Source organism: Pipistrellus kuhlii, unplaced genomic scaffold (assembly GCF_014108245.1).
Source record: "Pipistrellus kuhlii isolate mPipKuh1 unplaced genomic scaffold, mPipKuh1.p scaffold_m20_p_12, whole genome shotgun sequence".
NCBI lineage: Eukaryota > Metazoa > Chordata > Mammalia > Chiroptera > Vespertilionidae > Pipistrellus > Pipistrellus kuhlii.
The window spans coordinates 4,418,965-4,435,531 of NW_023425427.1; the positions used below are offsets into that span (position 1 = coordinate 4,418,965).

Consider the following 16,567-nt stretch of genomic DNA (forward strand, 5'->3'; position numbering starts at 1 on the left):
AAAGGAATATTATTACTATTTCCTCCATTACATACGGGAAATCTTAGGCCCAAAGTTAGGATAGAAGCTAAAACAAACTCATTTTTCTCAGCTGGAAATTCTAACCAGATTAGAGGTCCCTATTTAAAAAGACCTTTGCTGATCACTGGAGATGATGAGAATACAGGAAGCAAAGGAAAAAAAAGTGATAGGACTTTTAAAATTATTAACATAAAAATAAAAGTAGATGAATAGCAAATGTGAAAACACTGCAATGACTTGGTCTTGGTCCTCAAATTTCTGTAGCTGATTTTGGAGTATCAGGAGAGCAGCAGGAATGGAAGGAATTCTCTTTAGGCAAATATCTATCAAAATCTATTTCCAGAAAACTCCTCTTGTGGGATTAGAAGGTTTTATAAAGCAAAAGGTAGCTGTCCTGAAATTTTCAATGCTAGGCTTAGATATTAATTTACAACCTTAGGTGAAGTTTACCTTTCTTGATGCAATTTTCTTCCAGGTCTCGAACATAACCTTCTAGGCAGTTCTCACACCAAAACCCAGTGGTGTTATGGAGGCAGTTGATGCACTCTCCACTCTCGGGCTTGCAAATCTTTGGAGTTTTAATTGGGTCCACGTGGCCATTACATTGGCACTTCATACAGATGCTGTCATAATTGTAATAGCCATTTTCACATTTATTGCAGTTCTGGCCTGTGTAACCCTCTTTACACTGGACACATTTAGGTTCCAATTCACCCAATTCTAAAACAGAGAGAGCATCAAAATAAGTTAGTCCAGTCTCAAGCTACAATTGAAAATGCAAAACAATCACCAGTTTCTCAAAACAAAGTATAAGCTTTCCCTACTACCTCCTCTCAAATTTAAGAGACACATGGAACCAAAGTAAAAATCTACACCTTATTAATTGTCCAATATATTGTGAGAATGATGGGGCTACAGAGAACCTATTCAGTAGAGAACAAAAGAAATATGCTTACATAAGAAATCTAAAATAATTACAATGAATAGGCACTCAATTTTTTTTTTTATCCCTTCCTCTTTGGTCGTGACAGGTTAAATAAAATATGCTTTTAACAAAAACTTCCTCATCCCTCTTTCAAGTCTCATTTCACATATTTGGATTTGACTGTAAATGCCTTGAAAGGAAGTTTTTGCTGTTTTTATAACTCCTTTCACCTGTAGCACCCAGACTTTATGAACACATTTTATACCTAATGGTAACTGATTCACTCTTTTTGCTTCTAAAAATAAAGATTTAGAGAAAGGCCTTACTTATGATACAACTGCCTGTAGATGTCACTGCTGAACAAGGGCAGCGAAAGCATTCTTTAGTGGCACCGGGACTCTGATAAAATCCTTCTTTGCATTCTTCGCAGTGGTCCCCTTTGCTATTTCCCAGACAGTTTAAACAAGCACCTAAAAGAAGTAAATTATTTTAAGAAGTTAAAGATTTACTCTGATAGCACAGTAACTTTATATAAATCACACCTGCAATCAAAAGACCTTAAGAGCTATCAAGAAAAAGTGATCCAATAGATATTGGACAGAGTTCAGTTTCTTCCCCATCTTATTTCTACATTGGCCAGGTCTGCAAGTTTGGTGCCCCCTAGCAGATGGTAAACTCTTTAGGGAAAGGTGACAAGAGTTGCAATAAGCCCTTGTTGGTTGATTGACTACATACTGAAAGTAGGCCAGCTCTTCATAGAGAAAAAATAAAAACAATCTAAAAATCATTTAAAGAAAATAGGTAAAACTATACGATTTGAATCACTGGGATACTGAATTAAAAAAGTGAACTAAATCTATATGTTATGAATATGCATAAATCTTAAAAATAATGTCGGTTGAAAAAGCAAATTACAGAATGATATATATGGAAGGAGAGTATTTACTTTTTTTGTTTAAGTGTTTTTATTGCTTTCAGAGAGAGGAAGGGAGAGGGAAAGAGAGACAGAAACATCAATGATAAGAATCACTGATCAGCTGCCTCCTACATGCACCCCACCGGGGATGGAGCCCAAAACTAGGGCATGTGCCCTGACCAGGAATTGAACCGTGACCTCCTGGTTCATGGGTCAATGCTCAAACACTGACTGAGCCACGCCAGCCAGACTGAACTTCAACTTTGATTATTTTTATTGTTATTATAATTAGGAAAGATGGTTCCTTTTCCACTAAACTCAGTGACAAAATGTTGAAAACATAAATTGCCACATATAAAAAGACTTTTCCTCATTTATTTCACCATTTCATAGTTTACATATAAACCTGTCAAAAATATAGCAAGTACTGATCATGTCTACAGGGCAGAAAGCAAACTTTAACCTGTCAAACAGAAAGAAGGCTAAGCTTATATGAACAAGAATGAGAGTAGCAAGAGATAAGGTCAAAAAGAAAGGCAGGGTGAGGAGGGGAGCTGAGCACCCAGTCAGCAAGGGGGCCAAGAGCTAAGTGGGCCTGGAGACTGGGTGCTTGGGCTCTTGGGGCTCCTGGAGGCTTCCTCCACCATCTACGTCCATACCACCCAGAACACGCCCCATCTCGTCTGATCTCGGAAGCTAAGCAGAGTCAGGCCTGGACTTGGATGGGAGACCACCTGGGCATACAAGGTGCTGTATTCTTTTTTTTGCGCGTGCGCACACGCCCCATTCTCCCTTTGGCAGTGTGTGGAGGAACCCCTCCCAGGGGCTACTCTGGGAACCAAACCCAAATCAGGAAATGGTGTCTCCCCTCTTACAGAAAGCACCCCTGGATTGGAGGGGTGTGTCAGTTATATGTTTGAATTTTATTCCAAGAGGCCTTAAGCATGGGAATGACATTATCTGATTCTACATTTTTAAAAGATCACTCCGATTGTTATGTGGAGACTGGACTATGGTAGGGTGGGGGTTAGGGGATGAGAGAACAAAAGAGGCAGAGATCAGATGAGTGTCAAAGTAGTTCAGAGAGAGGACAGTGGCTTAGACAAGGATGACAGCCATGATCATGAACAGTGGTCAGACTCTGGGTGTTATACTGAATGTCAAGATAAGAGAACTTGCTGATGGATTGGATATTTGCAGTAAGAAAAAAAAAAAGAATAAAATATAACTCCTAGGCTTTCGGACTCAGCAACTGGGTGAATGGTGCCAGTCACCAAAATGAAGAACACTAAGAGTAAAGCAGATTAACTTATAGGGTAAAATAGAGATTTTGGGGGGATGTGTTAGGATTATGATGCCAATTAAAGCCTTCAAGTAAAAACGTCGAAAGCATCGTTGGATCTTTGAGTGTGAAAATCAAGGAAGAAATGTAAATCTGGTAATCAGCACATGTGTAGGTGACATTTAAATTAAATCCAGGGGACCGAATGAGACCATTTAGAGAATGTATAAATGGAAAAGATAAGAATGCCAAGGGTGCCAAAACCGGTTTGGCTCAGTGGATAGAGTGTCGGTCTGCAGACTGAAGGGTCCCAAGTTCAATTCCGGTCAAGGGCATGTATATTGATTGCGGGCACATCCCCAGTGGGGGGTGTGCAGGAGGCAGCTGGTCAATGTTTCTCTCTCATCGATGTTTCTAGCTCTCTATCCCTCTCCCTTCCTCTCTGTGAAAAATCAGTAAAATATATTTTAAAAAGAAGAATAAAAAAGAATGCCAAGGGCTGAGCTTTGAGTTACTGCAGTGCTTACAGTGGAACAGAGGAAGATGCAGCAGAGCCAACTGCAGATGGGAAGAAAGAGCCAGAAAAGTGTGATATCCTAAAGTGAAGAAAGTCATTGAGGAGTGAAGGAGTATTCAATTCAGTCAAGCTGCCATGGAACACTATGAATACATAAAGGAGCTTAATTCTTAAAAAGAAGTACACTATATGAACAGGAAGTTCTAGTTTAAAAAATAATAGTCCTCCCACCTCCACTTTAAGGAAAATATGTGCTCTATAAAGAAAATCTAGAAAAATACAGTGGAGTAGAAAGACAAAATGATTACCCAAAGAACTGTGTCAATAAGATTTTGAAAGCTTACTTGAAATCACCATATAGAGGTTTAGATTTTGCTTTTTAAATAATCTAAATGTATCCCACATGTCATTATTATACCCTGCTTCTTTCCCTCTCATATTGTTATATATCATTTTTTAAAACATTTTAATGACAACATAATAACAGTTTCCATTTATTGATTGTTTATAATGAGCCAGACACTGTATTAAGAGTTTTATAAGTATACTAGAGGCCTGATGCACAAAATTCATGCAAGGGGCTTGGCCCTCACAGCCCCGGCTTCGTCTGGACAGTCGTCTGGGCAGTTGTTCTGCTGTTCAGTCTAATTAACATATTAGCTCTTTATTATATAGGATTGCATTGACTTTTCACAACTCATGAAGCAATTACTATCATTATCCCAAATTTCTAGATTAAAAAAAAAACAGGCTAAGAAACTTGCACAGGCAAAGATTTCACTTTCTGTGCTCTTAACCATGTATTGCCTAGATAACATAATTTGCTTCATTCTCTCCTAAAAATAGGATGGTCTAAGTTTTTAGAATTATAAGTACCACATTGATGAATATCTTTGAACATAAACCTTTTTATGAATTTCGAATTATTTTCTTAGACTAGATTCCTAGAAACAGAATTACTGAATCAAGGAAGTGTTTTTAAGACTTCTAATACACATTATCAAACTGCTTTCCAAATTTTCCCCCAATATATCTTATCACAAAAAGATTACTTTAAAGTCTACTTCAATATAAAATACAAGGCATAGAAAAAGACTAGAGTGAGGAAGAATAAAGACTATGAAAACATAGTAAGTGGCCACCAGAGGGCAACCATAACACAGCACTCTTGGGGGAGGGAGGAAATCTCATTTTAGACAAAAGACTAATTTTATATTAAGAATACAGTTTTAAATAAGTATTGGCGATCCTTCACATTGGATTCCATTTTTATTATATTTCAAAACAGAGAAATCATTTATTTCTCTTATTACTAACTGCTTTTAGAAAGCATAACCATGAAAAGAATTTCTTTTGCCTTAAATTATCTCCAGAGGAAGGACAGGTTGGCATTTACTTAACATTAAAAATAGCTAGCTTATTGCTGCAAGGAAAATAAGAAGTTACAACCAGCAATGTGGACTGTTTCCTGGTCCCGCAAAAGATCAGGGAGCAATTTAAATCAACTCTATATGATGAAGCATTTTTGCTATTACCTACAAATGGAACTCATGTATTGTGTGTATTTCCATTTTCTTGTTCATTTATTTTTAAAAAAATGTTAGCTAGTTACTTACTATGTTACATGCTAAAGATAGTGTACAATGGAGAGCAAAAATGATATGGAACTTACAATGTAGGGACTAAGCCATATGTGACTCAGAATCACAGATAAATATGCAATTACGAACTGTGATAAGTGCTATAAAAAATACAAGTGTGTATAAATGAGAATTGTCATTTATCCTGGAGTATCAGGAACTGATTTCTAATGCAGTAACCTTTAACTAAAGGCCTGAAGGCAGGATATGATTTATTAAAGCAAAGGGTCTAGGGTTGGGGTTAGAGGTGTATTAGAAGGCCATTCTAAGCATCCTGAATTTTTATTGGGGGGAAAAAAGATTTCAAAATTAAAGACCAGAAATGTTAATTGTCTTTAATACTTTAAGTTTGCCTAAACGCGGATTTCTTGTTCTTATACTGCCTAGGAGCCTGGCCAGGGTGGCTCAGTGGTTGAGCGTCGACCTATGAACTATGTCATAGTTAGATTCCCAATCCAATCAGAAATTGAGATGGGTTGAGGATGATCACAATCTCAGTATGAGTCAGTTCACCAATGGTTCATCACAATTCTTGGTCATGGCCCTCTAAGACTTCTAATTGAGAACCTAACAGTCCTGAGTTTCCTCAGCCTTGAAAGACTGCAATAGATTCAGCACTTCCCCTCAGGTTCTACTCGCACCTCAAAATCTGGCAACGTCTTGAGAGAGAGATGGCTGTATGTTGTAGCAGGTCCTCTTTAAAGAGATTTTTGTCTCCTAAGCACTAAGACTGAGAAATTTCTTTCTGCCTTTTGGGCTAGCCTTCCATCTCCTACTTAGTCAGCTAAGGTCCTAAGAGAAAAATAGCCTTCTGTTTAGAGCTCCTCTAGTTTCCAATCTATCACACAAGCCCCAAATGACTGCCAAAAGCTCTTGTATCTCTGTCCTCAAAAATAATTCCTTTGCTTGGGCTAACCTCTGTTCCTTAGCCTATGCCCAGATTCAGCAAATGTCCCCTGGAAAGGAAATGGCTAGGATCATCAGCTTATGTAGGAGTTCTACACTTTTTGGAATTTTAGTTCATATCATCCTCCTTGTTTCCACAGCTCTACAACCAATAAGATTTTTGAAATTTATTTGTATGTTTTTTTCAAGTTTTTGTTGCAGGAGTTTGGCTTTCTATAACCTATTACATCCCACTTAAAGGAGAAAGACCCTTACAAACTATTTAGAAAGAATCAATCTATAGATGAAGGACCTCAAAATAAAAAGAACAATGAACTGGTTTTTAAAAAGATAAGGAAAGTGTGTACCTGTGAGGGCATCACAACTGGCAGATCGATTATTGCATTGGCAGGGCAAGCAGCCACTCCTACTAAAGCCATAATATCCATCTTGACATCGATCACATGCAGAGCCGGTGACACCCACTTTACACTGGCATTTCCCAGAACTGCAAATAAAAGCAAAGACAAAAAGTAAAGTAAATCAGTTTAAAATTGTGTTACTAACATCCCATCATTCGAGGATCTTAATGTAGAAATTATTTCAACTAGAAGTACTGTATCAAGCAGGGGTTATTTATTATCTTCAAGACATAGCACAAGCTTATGGATAGTGTACTATAACTATTTTCATTTCATACATCTTTTTTAAAATAAATATTTTGTTGATTTTTATAGAGAGGAAGAGAGAGGAATAGAGAGCTAGAAACATCGATGAGAGAGAAACATCCATCAGCTGCCTCCTGCACACCCCCTACTGGGGATGTGCCTGCAACCAAGGTACATGCCCTTGACCAGAATCGAACTCAGGACCCTTCAGTCCACAGGCTGACACTCTATCCACTGAGACAAACCGGTTTCAGCAATTTCATACATCTTAATAAGTTTTCTGAGTCCAGGGACTGTACTTAGCCATCTTAATATCCTCAGAGTCTAGAACAGTACCTGGTTTGTAGGCTCCTAATATATACTTGACAAATAAATGGACAATAAATACACAAACTGAATGTTAGAGCTAAATACTGGAAGGGAAAAAGGTGAAGAGCTATACTAGTTACCCTTCAGAATAGCTAAGATTCTTCCCCTTTTTCCAACAGTATAACCCTTCTTTATATGCTCATTCTGTATCTCAAATTTTTAGATTGCATCTAAGTAGATTTTGGCACCAGTGATATTGAATGGGAGACAATCCAAGGTAGAACTGATTCTCAATATAATACTTTTTAAGAGATTCGGCCCCTAATAATGAGTCCGCATGGTGTTGTTAGTTTTAGCTCAGGAGCCCAACCTCAGATTGTTAATACTTACACATATCATCAGTTAAAGCAATCCCCTACTATTTCCCATATTCCTATTTCTGTAGTAAAAATGGAAGTTCTAAATTTGAGAGTTATTGGAACTTTGGGTTAAACTTTGAAGAATGGAAGTAAAGCAACTTTCAACTCTGTATTCTACTTGTAGCATACAAACCCAAGAAATATTGTTTTATGTGAGATAATATATAAATAAATAGAAGCCTGGCTTCCAAAAAGGAGTAGAAAAACAGTTCTACATGGAATGTTTTTTAGGGTTTTCCTCAAACAAAACCAGTCCAGAAAGGAAAGAAAGCCGGGCTTCTATTTGTAACATATCTTAAAGTCTTGTAAACAGAGAAGTAACCTATCAACATTTTTCTATCTTAAAGCTGCCAGTATATTGGGTTGGTTATTCAATTTCTTGACTAGCAAATAAATTTACAGAAAATGTAAAATGGAAGCATCTGAAAGCAGGCATGATGATGATGATGATAAAAACAACAAGCCATTGTTCATTGAGGGACTATGTCAATTATATATTCTCTCTAATCCTCAAAATAACTCTACTACCATGTTTCCCCGAAAATAAGACATCCTCCGAAAATAAGACCTAGCACATGGAAAGATAAGACATCCCCTGAAAATAAGACCTAGTGCAACTTTGGGAGAAAAATTAATATAAGACACTGTCTTATTTTTGGGGAAACAGGGTAGATAAAGATCATAATCCTCATCTTACTATTGAGGAAATGCAAAAAAATTTTTAAATTATTGTCCATACCTAGCAATTATTTACACAAAGATAGACTTTCGCCCTATCCATGCTACTTATCCTTCCCTAAATTTGACTATAAATTTCTACAAGAAATTTGCCTGCCAAACAACTTGTCACCCCTGAGTATCAAGCTTCATTATGTAGATTCTAAGCACCTCAATTCACCATTTATTTAAGTTCTGATCCCAGTGAGCTGTTTTTGCCTTATTCAGAATAAACCCTCATCTCTTTTCTCACTGCCAGTATATTTTAGGACTTCCTAAACAAAAGCTAAGAGGTCTTAGTGCTTGAAGAGAAACTGACTAGCAAAGTCCAAAGTTCTCAGAAGATAAATCCCCAAAATTGTGATGCTTAGTTAAAGCTTAATTAAAATTTATACTGATCATAGTATAGATTAGGGGTGTCGAACTCAATCAGAGAAGGGGCCAAAATCTAAAATCCAGCCTAAATCGCTGGCCGAATGGTTTACTGAACAGTCATAAACTGTCATTGTGATGGAAACGCAGCGGAGTGCAGTGATGACAGCGCGGTGCGGGCCACATTGCAAGGCCTGGCGGGACGGATTTGGCCCGCGGGCCTTGTGTTTGACACATGTGGTATAGATGATGAGCATTGTTTTTTAAATGCTATAGAAATTGATTATGAACAACCATGTCTCTTAAATAACTTTGCAAAAAAACTTAAAGTGAAAATTTATATATATACAGTCTGTGATATAGTTAACTTGTCTAGACTCCATGCTTCACTTTTCTTGGGCACGTTTCAGAACAACCGGAAAGGAGATGCTTTTTTCTTTCTTTTTAAAAAATATACAGAATGGAGTGGGGAAGTTTGTGAGGCTGCTCTAGTAGGCTTTTCCACCATGCTACTCATGGCCCATGGCCAAGCTCTGCCTGTATAAGAATTAAATCACTCAGCAAATATAAAGCTTTCCCTGTGTGACTTCTTTTATAGAATAAAGCCTTTACAACAACCCCTTTCATGGTATCCCTCTGTTGAAAACTGCTGAATGCTTTTTGAAGCAAAGGTCAATGATATAAATGCAAGGAAGAAAAAAAAAAAAGTGGGTCTGTTAACAAATCACTTATGCTTATCCATAGGTTTGAAATGAAAGAACCAAAGACTCACATATTCATACCTAGAGAATAAGAGCAAAGAACTGGAGCTTAACTAGAAGTCAGAAATCTATACTTCTGAGATAAACTAACAAAGAATTTAAGATAGAACTGCTCATCTGATGTCACTCTTTATAGATATGAGTTAGCTGCTAGTAAAGTATAACATGGTATAGTAGGGGTGTCGAACTCAATCAGAGAAGGGGCCAAAATCTAAAATCCAGCCTAAATCGCGGGCCGAATGGTTTACTGAACAGTCATAAACTGTCATTGTGATGGAAACGCAGCGGAGTGCAGTGATGACAACGCGGTGCGGGCCACATTGCAAGGCCTGGCGGGACGGATTTGGCCCACGGGCCTTGTGTTTGACACATGTGGAATTATATAAGAAAAAAAGAATATATAATTATAAAGTAAGCACAAGCATTGTGGAACTAAGCTACACTAAGTATAATTATAAATACACTACACATATCTTACACTATCCCAAATGGAATTCTCAGATTTTCTTATGGTTTTAAGTGCTTAGAGACTATCACACACATAGGTGTGAGCAACTATTACAAATTTTGAGCACTTAAAAATTATTTCTTAAAATGTAAACAAGTAGTATGTTTTCTGAAATGAAGCTATTAATATTTCAAAAGGAAATTCAAGTGTTTTATCTCAAGATAGGCTAAATATTTATGTCATACAAACATTAACCAAAATGTCTTTTTAAAAGTTTTGTTTTGTTTAAGGTGAATGGGTGGAGAATCTTCACAATTTTATTTTATCATCACACTGGCTAGGGTGGGAAGGGTGGAACACAGGAAGGGAGGTATCAGGGTCTATGGAAAATTCATAGCCTGAGGAGATAGGGAGAGCAAATTCCAGTTCTGCTAGTAACTAGCTGGGACCAAGTACTTATCCCATCTTGGACTTAGTATTCTCATTTGTAAAATGAAGACAATTATACCAAACTCTTTATTGTGAAAATTAAAGATTGCATATGTCTGGCACATAATCAGTACTCAAAAATGAAAAGAATATGAGGATAATAACAATGTCCTTGCCGAAACCTGTTTGGCTCAGTGGATAGAGCGTAGGTCTGCAGAATGAAAGGTCCCAGGTTCCATTCCGGTCAAGGGCATGTACGTTGGTTGCAGGCACATCCCGGGTGGGGGGTGTGCAGGAGACAGCTGGTCGGTGATTCTCTCTCATTGATATTTCAGGCTATCTATCCCTCTCCTTTCCTCTCTGTGAAAAATCAATAAAATATATTTTTTTAAAAACAAAACAAAAAAAACTATGTCCTAGAACTTGAATTTTTTTCCTGATAATTGTAAGGAGAATGGGTTAGGATCTCTATTAGGCAAAGATAGACTAAATTATTTACTTTTCAAATTCTGTTAACAAACTTAGAAAAATTGAAAGAATTTATAGGGTAATTACTAGATTGAAGCAAATGTGGCTAAGAAAAGAAAGCATATTATTGAATGCATGGTAGAAAAGTTTTTGGAAAGAGAATTAAAAATTGAAAAGGGAAAGGATTAGCAACTCCTACATTAGTCGGGACCAAAGCCAGGGAGACCTGATGTGCTTTTGTACCAACCAACTAAATGATTTAACTTTAAAAAAAAAATTATCATATGTCTTGGCATGTTTTGTTATAAAAAAAAATTGTCTATTTTCTTCCTAATATTTACAAGCTACAAATTGTATGTATGGCATACCGCTAGCTATCATGTTATTAACTTTAACTCAAGCAGTGACAAAATAACCAAAGATACAGTTCTAGTTAGGGGAAATTTATTAAGAAGCTTTGCTTTTCCTCTTTCCTCTTTCCTCGGACAGTTTACATATTGGCAGTCTATCATGGAAAGAACAAAAAATAGAAAAAATAGATAAACAATTGCATCAATTATTTTCTTCCTCTTTTTTAATAAATAAGTAAATTTAGTTTAGGGAAAGACTGAAAGTACTAAAATTACTGAAATTATCAGTAAATTGTGGGTTACAAGTGCTCTCAATAATTTAAAAATAATATTAACAGAGAGCTAACTCTGGCTGGGTGGCTCAGTTGGTTGGAGCATAGTCTAGTACACCATAAGTGGTAGGTTCAATTCCCCATCAGGGTACCTACCTAGGTTGCAGGTTCAATCCCCAGTAGGAGCACAAATGAGAAGCAACTGATCGATGTTTCACTTTCACATCCATGTTTCTCTATCTCTTTCCTTTTCCTCTCTCTCTCAAATCAATAATTAAAAACAAACAAACAAACAAAAAAACTAGAAAACTTTTTTCTAACTGGAAAAAGCTTTTACATGGGAAAATAAATTCTTAATTTCATGTCCGTGTCATCCTATCTAATAACAGAGTAATATGCAAATTAACCATCACTCCATGACAAAAATGGCAGCCCCCATCTTGTGGTGCCCAGTATCCTCAGCTCTGCTGCTGGAGTGTCAGGCCTGTCCGCAGGAGCAGCAAGGCTGGATCCGTCTCCGGAAGGGTTTTTGATCTGCTCCAAACATGGCAGTCGGAGCCTGGACAGCAATTAGTGCTGGGACAGCAGGGAAGCCCCAGGCCCAGCAAACGGAGCCTGGAGAGCAGGGCATGGAGGCTTCCTTACCAAGGCGGCAGTGGGAAAGCCCCAGGCCCAGCAAACAGAGCCCGACAGCAGGGCTTGGAGGTTTCATTCAGAGGGTGATGGCAGGGAAAGCCCCAGGCCCAGCAAACAGAGTCCAGACAGCAGGGCTTGGGGCTTCCTTAGCACAGAGGCAGCGGGGAAGCCCCAGGCCCAGCAGACAGAGCCAGGACAGTAGGGCTTGGGGACTTCCTTATCATGGCAGTGTGGGGAAGTCCCCAGACATGGCAGACAGAGCCCAGACAGCAGGGCTTGGAGGCTTTGCTCGCAGGGTGATGGTAGGGAAAGCCCCAGGCCCAGCAAACAGAACCCAGACAGCAGGGCTTGGGGGCTTCCTTAGCAAGGTGACAGCAGAAACACCCCCAGATCCCACAGACAGAGCCAGGACAACAGGGTATGGGGACTTCCTTAGAGTGTTGGTGTCAGCGAAGCCCCCATGCCTGGCAGACAGAGCACAATGCAGGGCATTGGGGCTTCTTTCACATGGCGCATGGCGAGGTAGGCAGAGAGCGGAGAGCAGGGCATAGGGGCTTCATCTCCATGTCTGCAGCAAAATCTCCAGGCCCGCAGAGAGCAGAGAACCACAGGGAGTGGGCCTAAGCCATCAGTAGGACATCCCCTGAGAGCTCCTGGATTGTAGAGGGTGCACGTTAGGCTGAGGGACCCCTGTGCATGAATTTCGTGCACTGGGCCTCTAGTGATATTATAAAGGTAATGAAAGAAATATTTTTTTCTCTTTTGTTATAAAATAAATTGAATAATTAAACATTTTGGCAAAAAACTAATACCGTATTTTTCGGACCATAAGATGCACCGGACCATAAGACGCACCAGTTTTTAGAGAAGGGAAATGAAGAAAAAAAGATTCTGAAACAAATAGTGTCCTAAAATATTTTATGTGCATTAAAACCCAACATCACAGTCATAAACACATGTAATCAACCCTGTAAAGTAAACAGCAGCATTTAGAACCATTTTAGAGCCGGGCAAGCACACAGAGACCACACAGAGCCAGGCAAGTAAAAAAACTTTTTTTTTAAAGTATATGTGTAGGCTATATTTGGACCATAAGACGCAGGGACTTTTCCCCCCCACTTCTGGGGGGAAAAAAGTGCGTCTTATGGTCCGAAAAATACGGTAATTAAACATTTGGCACTTAGTGTTCTTCTATCTACAATACAATCATGGAAAAGACCATTAGGCAATGAGCAAAGCTCCTTTTCTGGAGGGGGAAAAAAAGGATAGCTTTATTAGTTGAAAACATTAAGCCATTATGCTAAACATTCCTTTTATTTTTTTAAAGCAAATAATCTAAAATATGTTTAGAGGAAATCCATATTCAGACAGAAAGTCTCAATACTCAAAAAGGATATTACCTAAGTACAAAAATATTGTATTTTCTGATAGCTGATCTTACCAAAATCAAACTTAAACGTTTACTTAAAAAGTCAGAAGTAAAACCTAATGGCAAAGAAAAATACAAGTGCCATATGTCCCAAACCACAACTTGGGAAGATTAAGTTAATGTAACTAGGAAAGTTATTTCTTACTTCAGTGTTTTTTCTTTTTTTTATGGAAGAAATACAGCCATAAGAATTCTCAAACCCACACGATTACTCCATTATTTGATTCAAGATTTCTGCATTTCAAAAGTTCATTTTGAAAAGAGAAAAAACATAAAGTCCAGTATAATCTCCTTGAAAAGAAAATGCTTCTCAAATATGTTAACATTTTATTCTTTTGTAACCATTGCAAAAGCTTTGGTGATTATTAATACTTGATTTGTATACATGCTATGTCACAAAAATTAAATCATAGTGCCTAGAATTTAGAACTCATTTTTTCACAGAAATGACAGCATAAGTGGTGGCTTAGTTTCCAGAAGAGCAAACAAAAACAAAATGTTTACTAATATGCTGACAGTGCTAAGGATCAAATTCTTTAAACCCACGTCCTATGCTTTTGAGTTCTGAACCCTTAGGTGGTGGAATGGTCAGAAGGCAATATTAACATTTACTGAGTTCATACTATGGAGCTATAAATAAAATACATAGCACAAAACATATATTTAAAAATAAAACTCCTTAAACTTGATGGGATCTCAGATCTCTATGAGAGTTTATTGAATGCTATTATATGTTACAGACTGCCTCCACAGAAATATGTACATATTCACCACCACATTTCACATGCTTCCCTCCTCTTAGGTTAAGAACTTCTGATCTCTATATACTAACCCAGAAATGAAAACCATGGGAGTTTAGTGTAACAGAAAAAACATGGGATATGGTTTCAAAAGACCTTGGATTGACTCTTCTCATCACTCTAATATTTAATAAACTGGAGGCCCGGTGCACAAAAGTTGTGCGTGGGGGCGGGGGGGTGTCCCTCAGCCCAGCTTGTACCTTCTCCAATCTGGGACCCCTAGAGGGATGTCCGACTACCCATTAAGGCCTGATACTGGTAGGATTCGGGGCAGCCATCTTGTGTGTTGGAGTGATGGTCAATTTGCATATTAATATTTTATTAGATAAGATAGAGGCATGGTGCATGAGGGAGGGGGGTGACTGGTTTGCCCTGAAGGATGTCCCGCATCAGGGTGAGGGCTCTCTTGGGGCATGGAGTGGCCTGGGCGAGGGGCCTGTGGTGGTTTGTAGGCCGACCACGCCCCCCAGCGACCCAAGCGGAGGCCCTGGTATCTGGGATTTATTTATTTTCTATAACTGAAACTTTGTAGCCTTGATCAGAGCCAAGCCTCCTGCTTGCTCCATGGCCGCAGCCATTTTTGTTGGGATTTATTTATCTTCTATAATTGAAACTTTGTAGTGGAGGCCAAGGCAGGCCAGGGCTGTGGGAGCTTGGCTTCCTCCATCGCCAGGGGCAACTCAAACCTCCTGCTCTCTCCAAGCTCTGTGGCTGCTGCCATTTTTGTTGGGATTTATTTATCTTCTATAATTGAAACTTTGTAGCCTTGAGTGGAGGCCTGCGCCCACCAGGGTGTGTGGAAAACTTGGCTTCCTCCATTGCTGGAGAAACCCAAGTCTCCTGCTCGCTCCGTGGCCACAGCCATCTTGGTTTGGTTAATATGCATACTCACTCCTGATTGGCTGGTGGGCGTGGCTTGTGGGTATAGCAGATTGATGGTTAATTTAAATATTTCTCTTTTATTAGATAGGATATCCAAGCTGGTTTCATTATGGAACCTTTCAATTAATATTCCTCATCTTTAATTTGATGGATAATTGTCCTTATCTATCTCTTGGGATTATTGTTAGAACCAAGAAAATATACAGGAGAAAAGAATACTGTGTATAGTAAATGACTTTGTACGTAGTTATTAACATTCCCTGGAAACTACTGAATTTATAAATACAGGCAGAAGTTTGAAAAACCCAAATTATTGAAACATATAAGATAAATAATACTAGAGAATTCACTTAATACATAGAGAATCAAAATAATGAAATTAACAATTTTTAATCTAGTCCTATATATTTTGAATGCCAAAGTAATCATAGCCAAAACAGTTATGTACCTTTTTCATAGGAAATCCATTGAAACTTCAAGTCAAAATATCTCTCTCTGGAATTAAAAGTTTTAGATATTTTGAGTGGAAATCAAGTCCAAGAAGAAAAAATATGAATAGTCCCATATTTCTCTCTCTACCCTCTAGGAAACATTTCTTGCTATGAAAAGAACCATCTGAGATGGAAAAAGTCACGCTGATTTAATTTTCTTTCAAGGGGCAGAGGAAAAGACAAAGCCTTCTTTGTGGCAACAAGCATCCTTCTATTTCAGCCTAAGTCTAATATAAGTTTGAGAATCTCTTTTTTAAAAACTTTTGAGAAAAAAGATATTTAAAACATTAAAATAGGCTGTGAATTTGATTGAATATTCTAACCACAATGTCATACATCTAAAATGGTAGGTATCTATGCCACCAGAATAAGTCTATTTCCTTATTCTGATTCCTCTTCTGGACCTCAGGCTAAGAATTATTCAGAAACAACTTTGTCCTCATAAGAATACAGTAATATTATCCATATTCCCTTGACTAACTGCTCCAAATAACAATTCTATTAACTTTTTATTTAGAAATAATACTAGATTTAAAGAAAAGTTGTCAAGGTAGTACAGCTAGTTGTATATCATTCACCCAACTTCCACTTACGTTAACTTGTCATATAAACATGGCATACTTATCAAAACTAAAAATTATTAACAGTGCTATAATTTTTTGGTACTATTAACTAAACTATAGATTATTATATTTAATCTAATTTTTATACTACTGTCCTTTTTCTATTCCATGATCTAATCAGGTTATCACCTTATATTTGCTTGCCTTCTCTCCTTAGCCTCCAATCTGACAGTTTCTCAGCTTTCCTTGTCTCTCTCTCTTTAAAAAAAAAAAATATATATATATATTTTTTTTTAATTGATTTTTTACAGAGAGGAAGAGAGAGGGATAGAGTCAAAAACATCAATGAGAGAGAAACATCAATCAG

The 16,567-nt window shown here is 37.8% G+C and overlaps 1 protein-coding gene across 2 annotated transcripts in view; it reads right to left on the reverse strand.

The window, feature by feature from the left end:
- The window catches only part of MEGF9 (multiple EGF like domains 9), a 73,876-nt gene that overhangs the window by 5,999 nt on the left and 51,310 nt on the right, over positions 1 to 16,567 (reverse strand). Inside the window, exons 3-5 of one of the 2 annotated variants that reach the window (XM_036432834.2) lie at positions 6,555 to 6,694; positions 1,273 to 1,416; positions 472 to 741 (exon numbers count right to left, since the gene is read on the reverse strand). In XM_036432834.2, coding sequence (XP_036288727.1) covers positions 472 to 741; positions 1,273 to 1,416; positions 6,555 to 6,694 — 554 coding nt within the window. The remainder of the gene's footprint in view (positions 1 to 471; positions 742 to 1,272; positions 1,417 to 6,554; positions 6,695 to 16,567) is intronic. The other variant, XM_036432835.2, reaches the window with a different exon arrangement.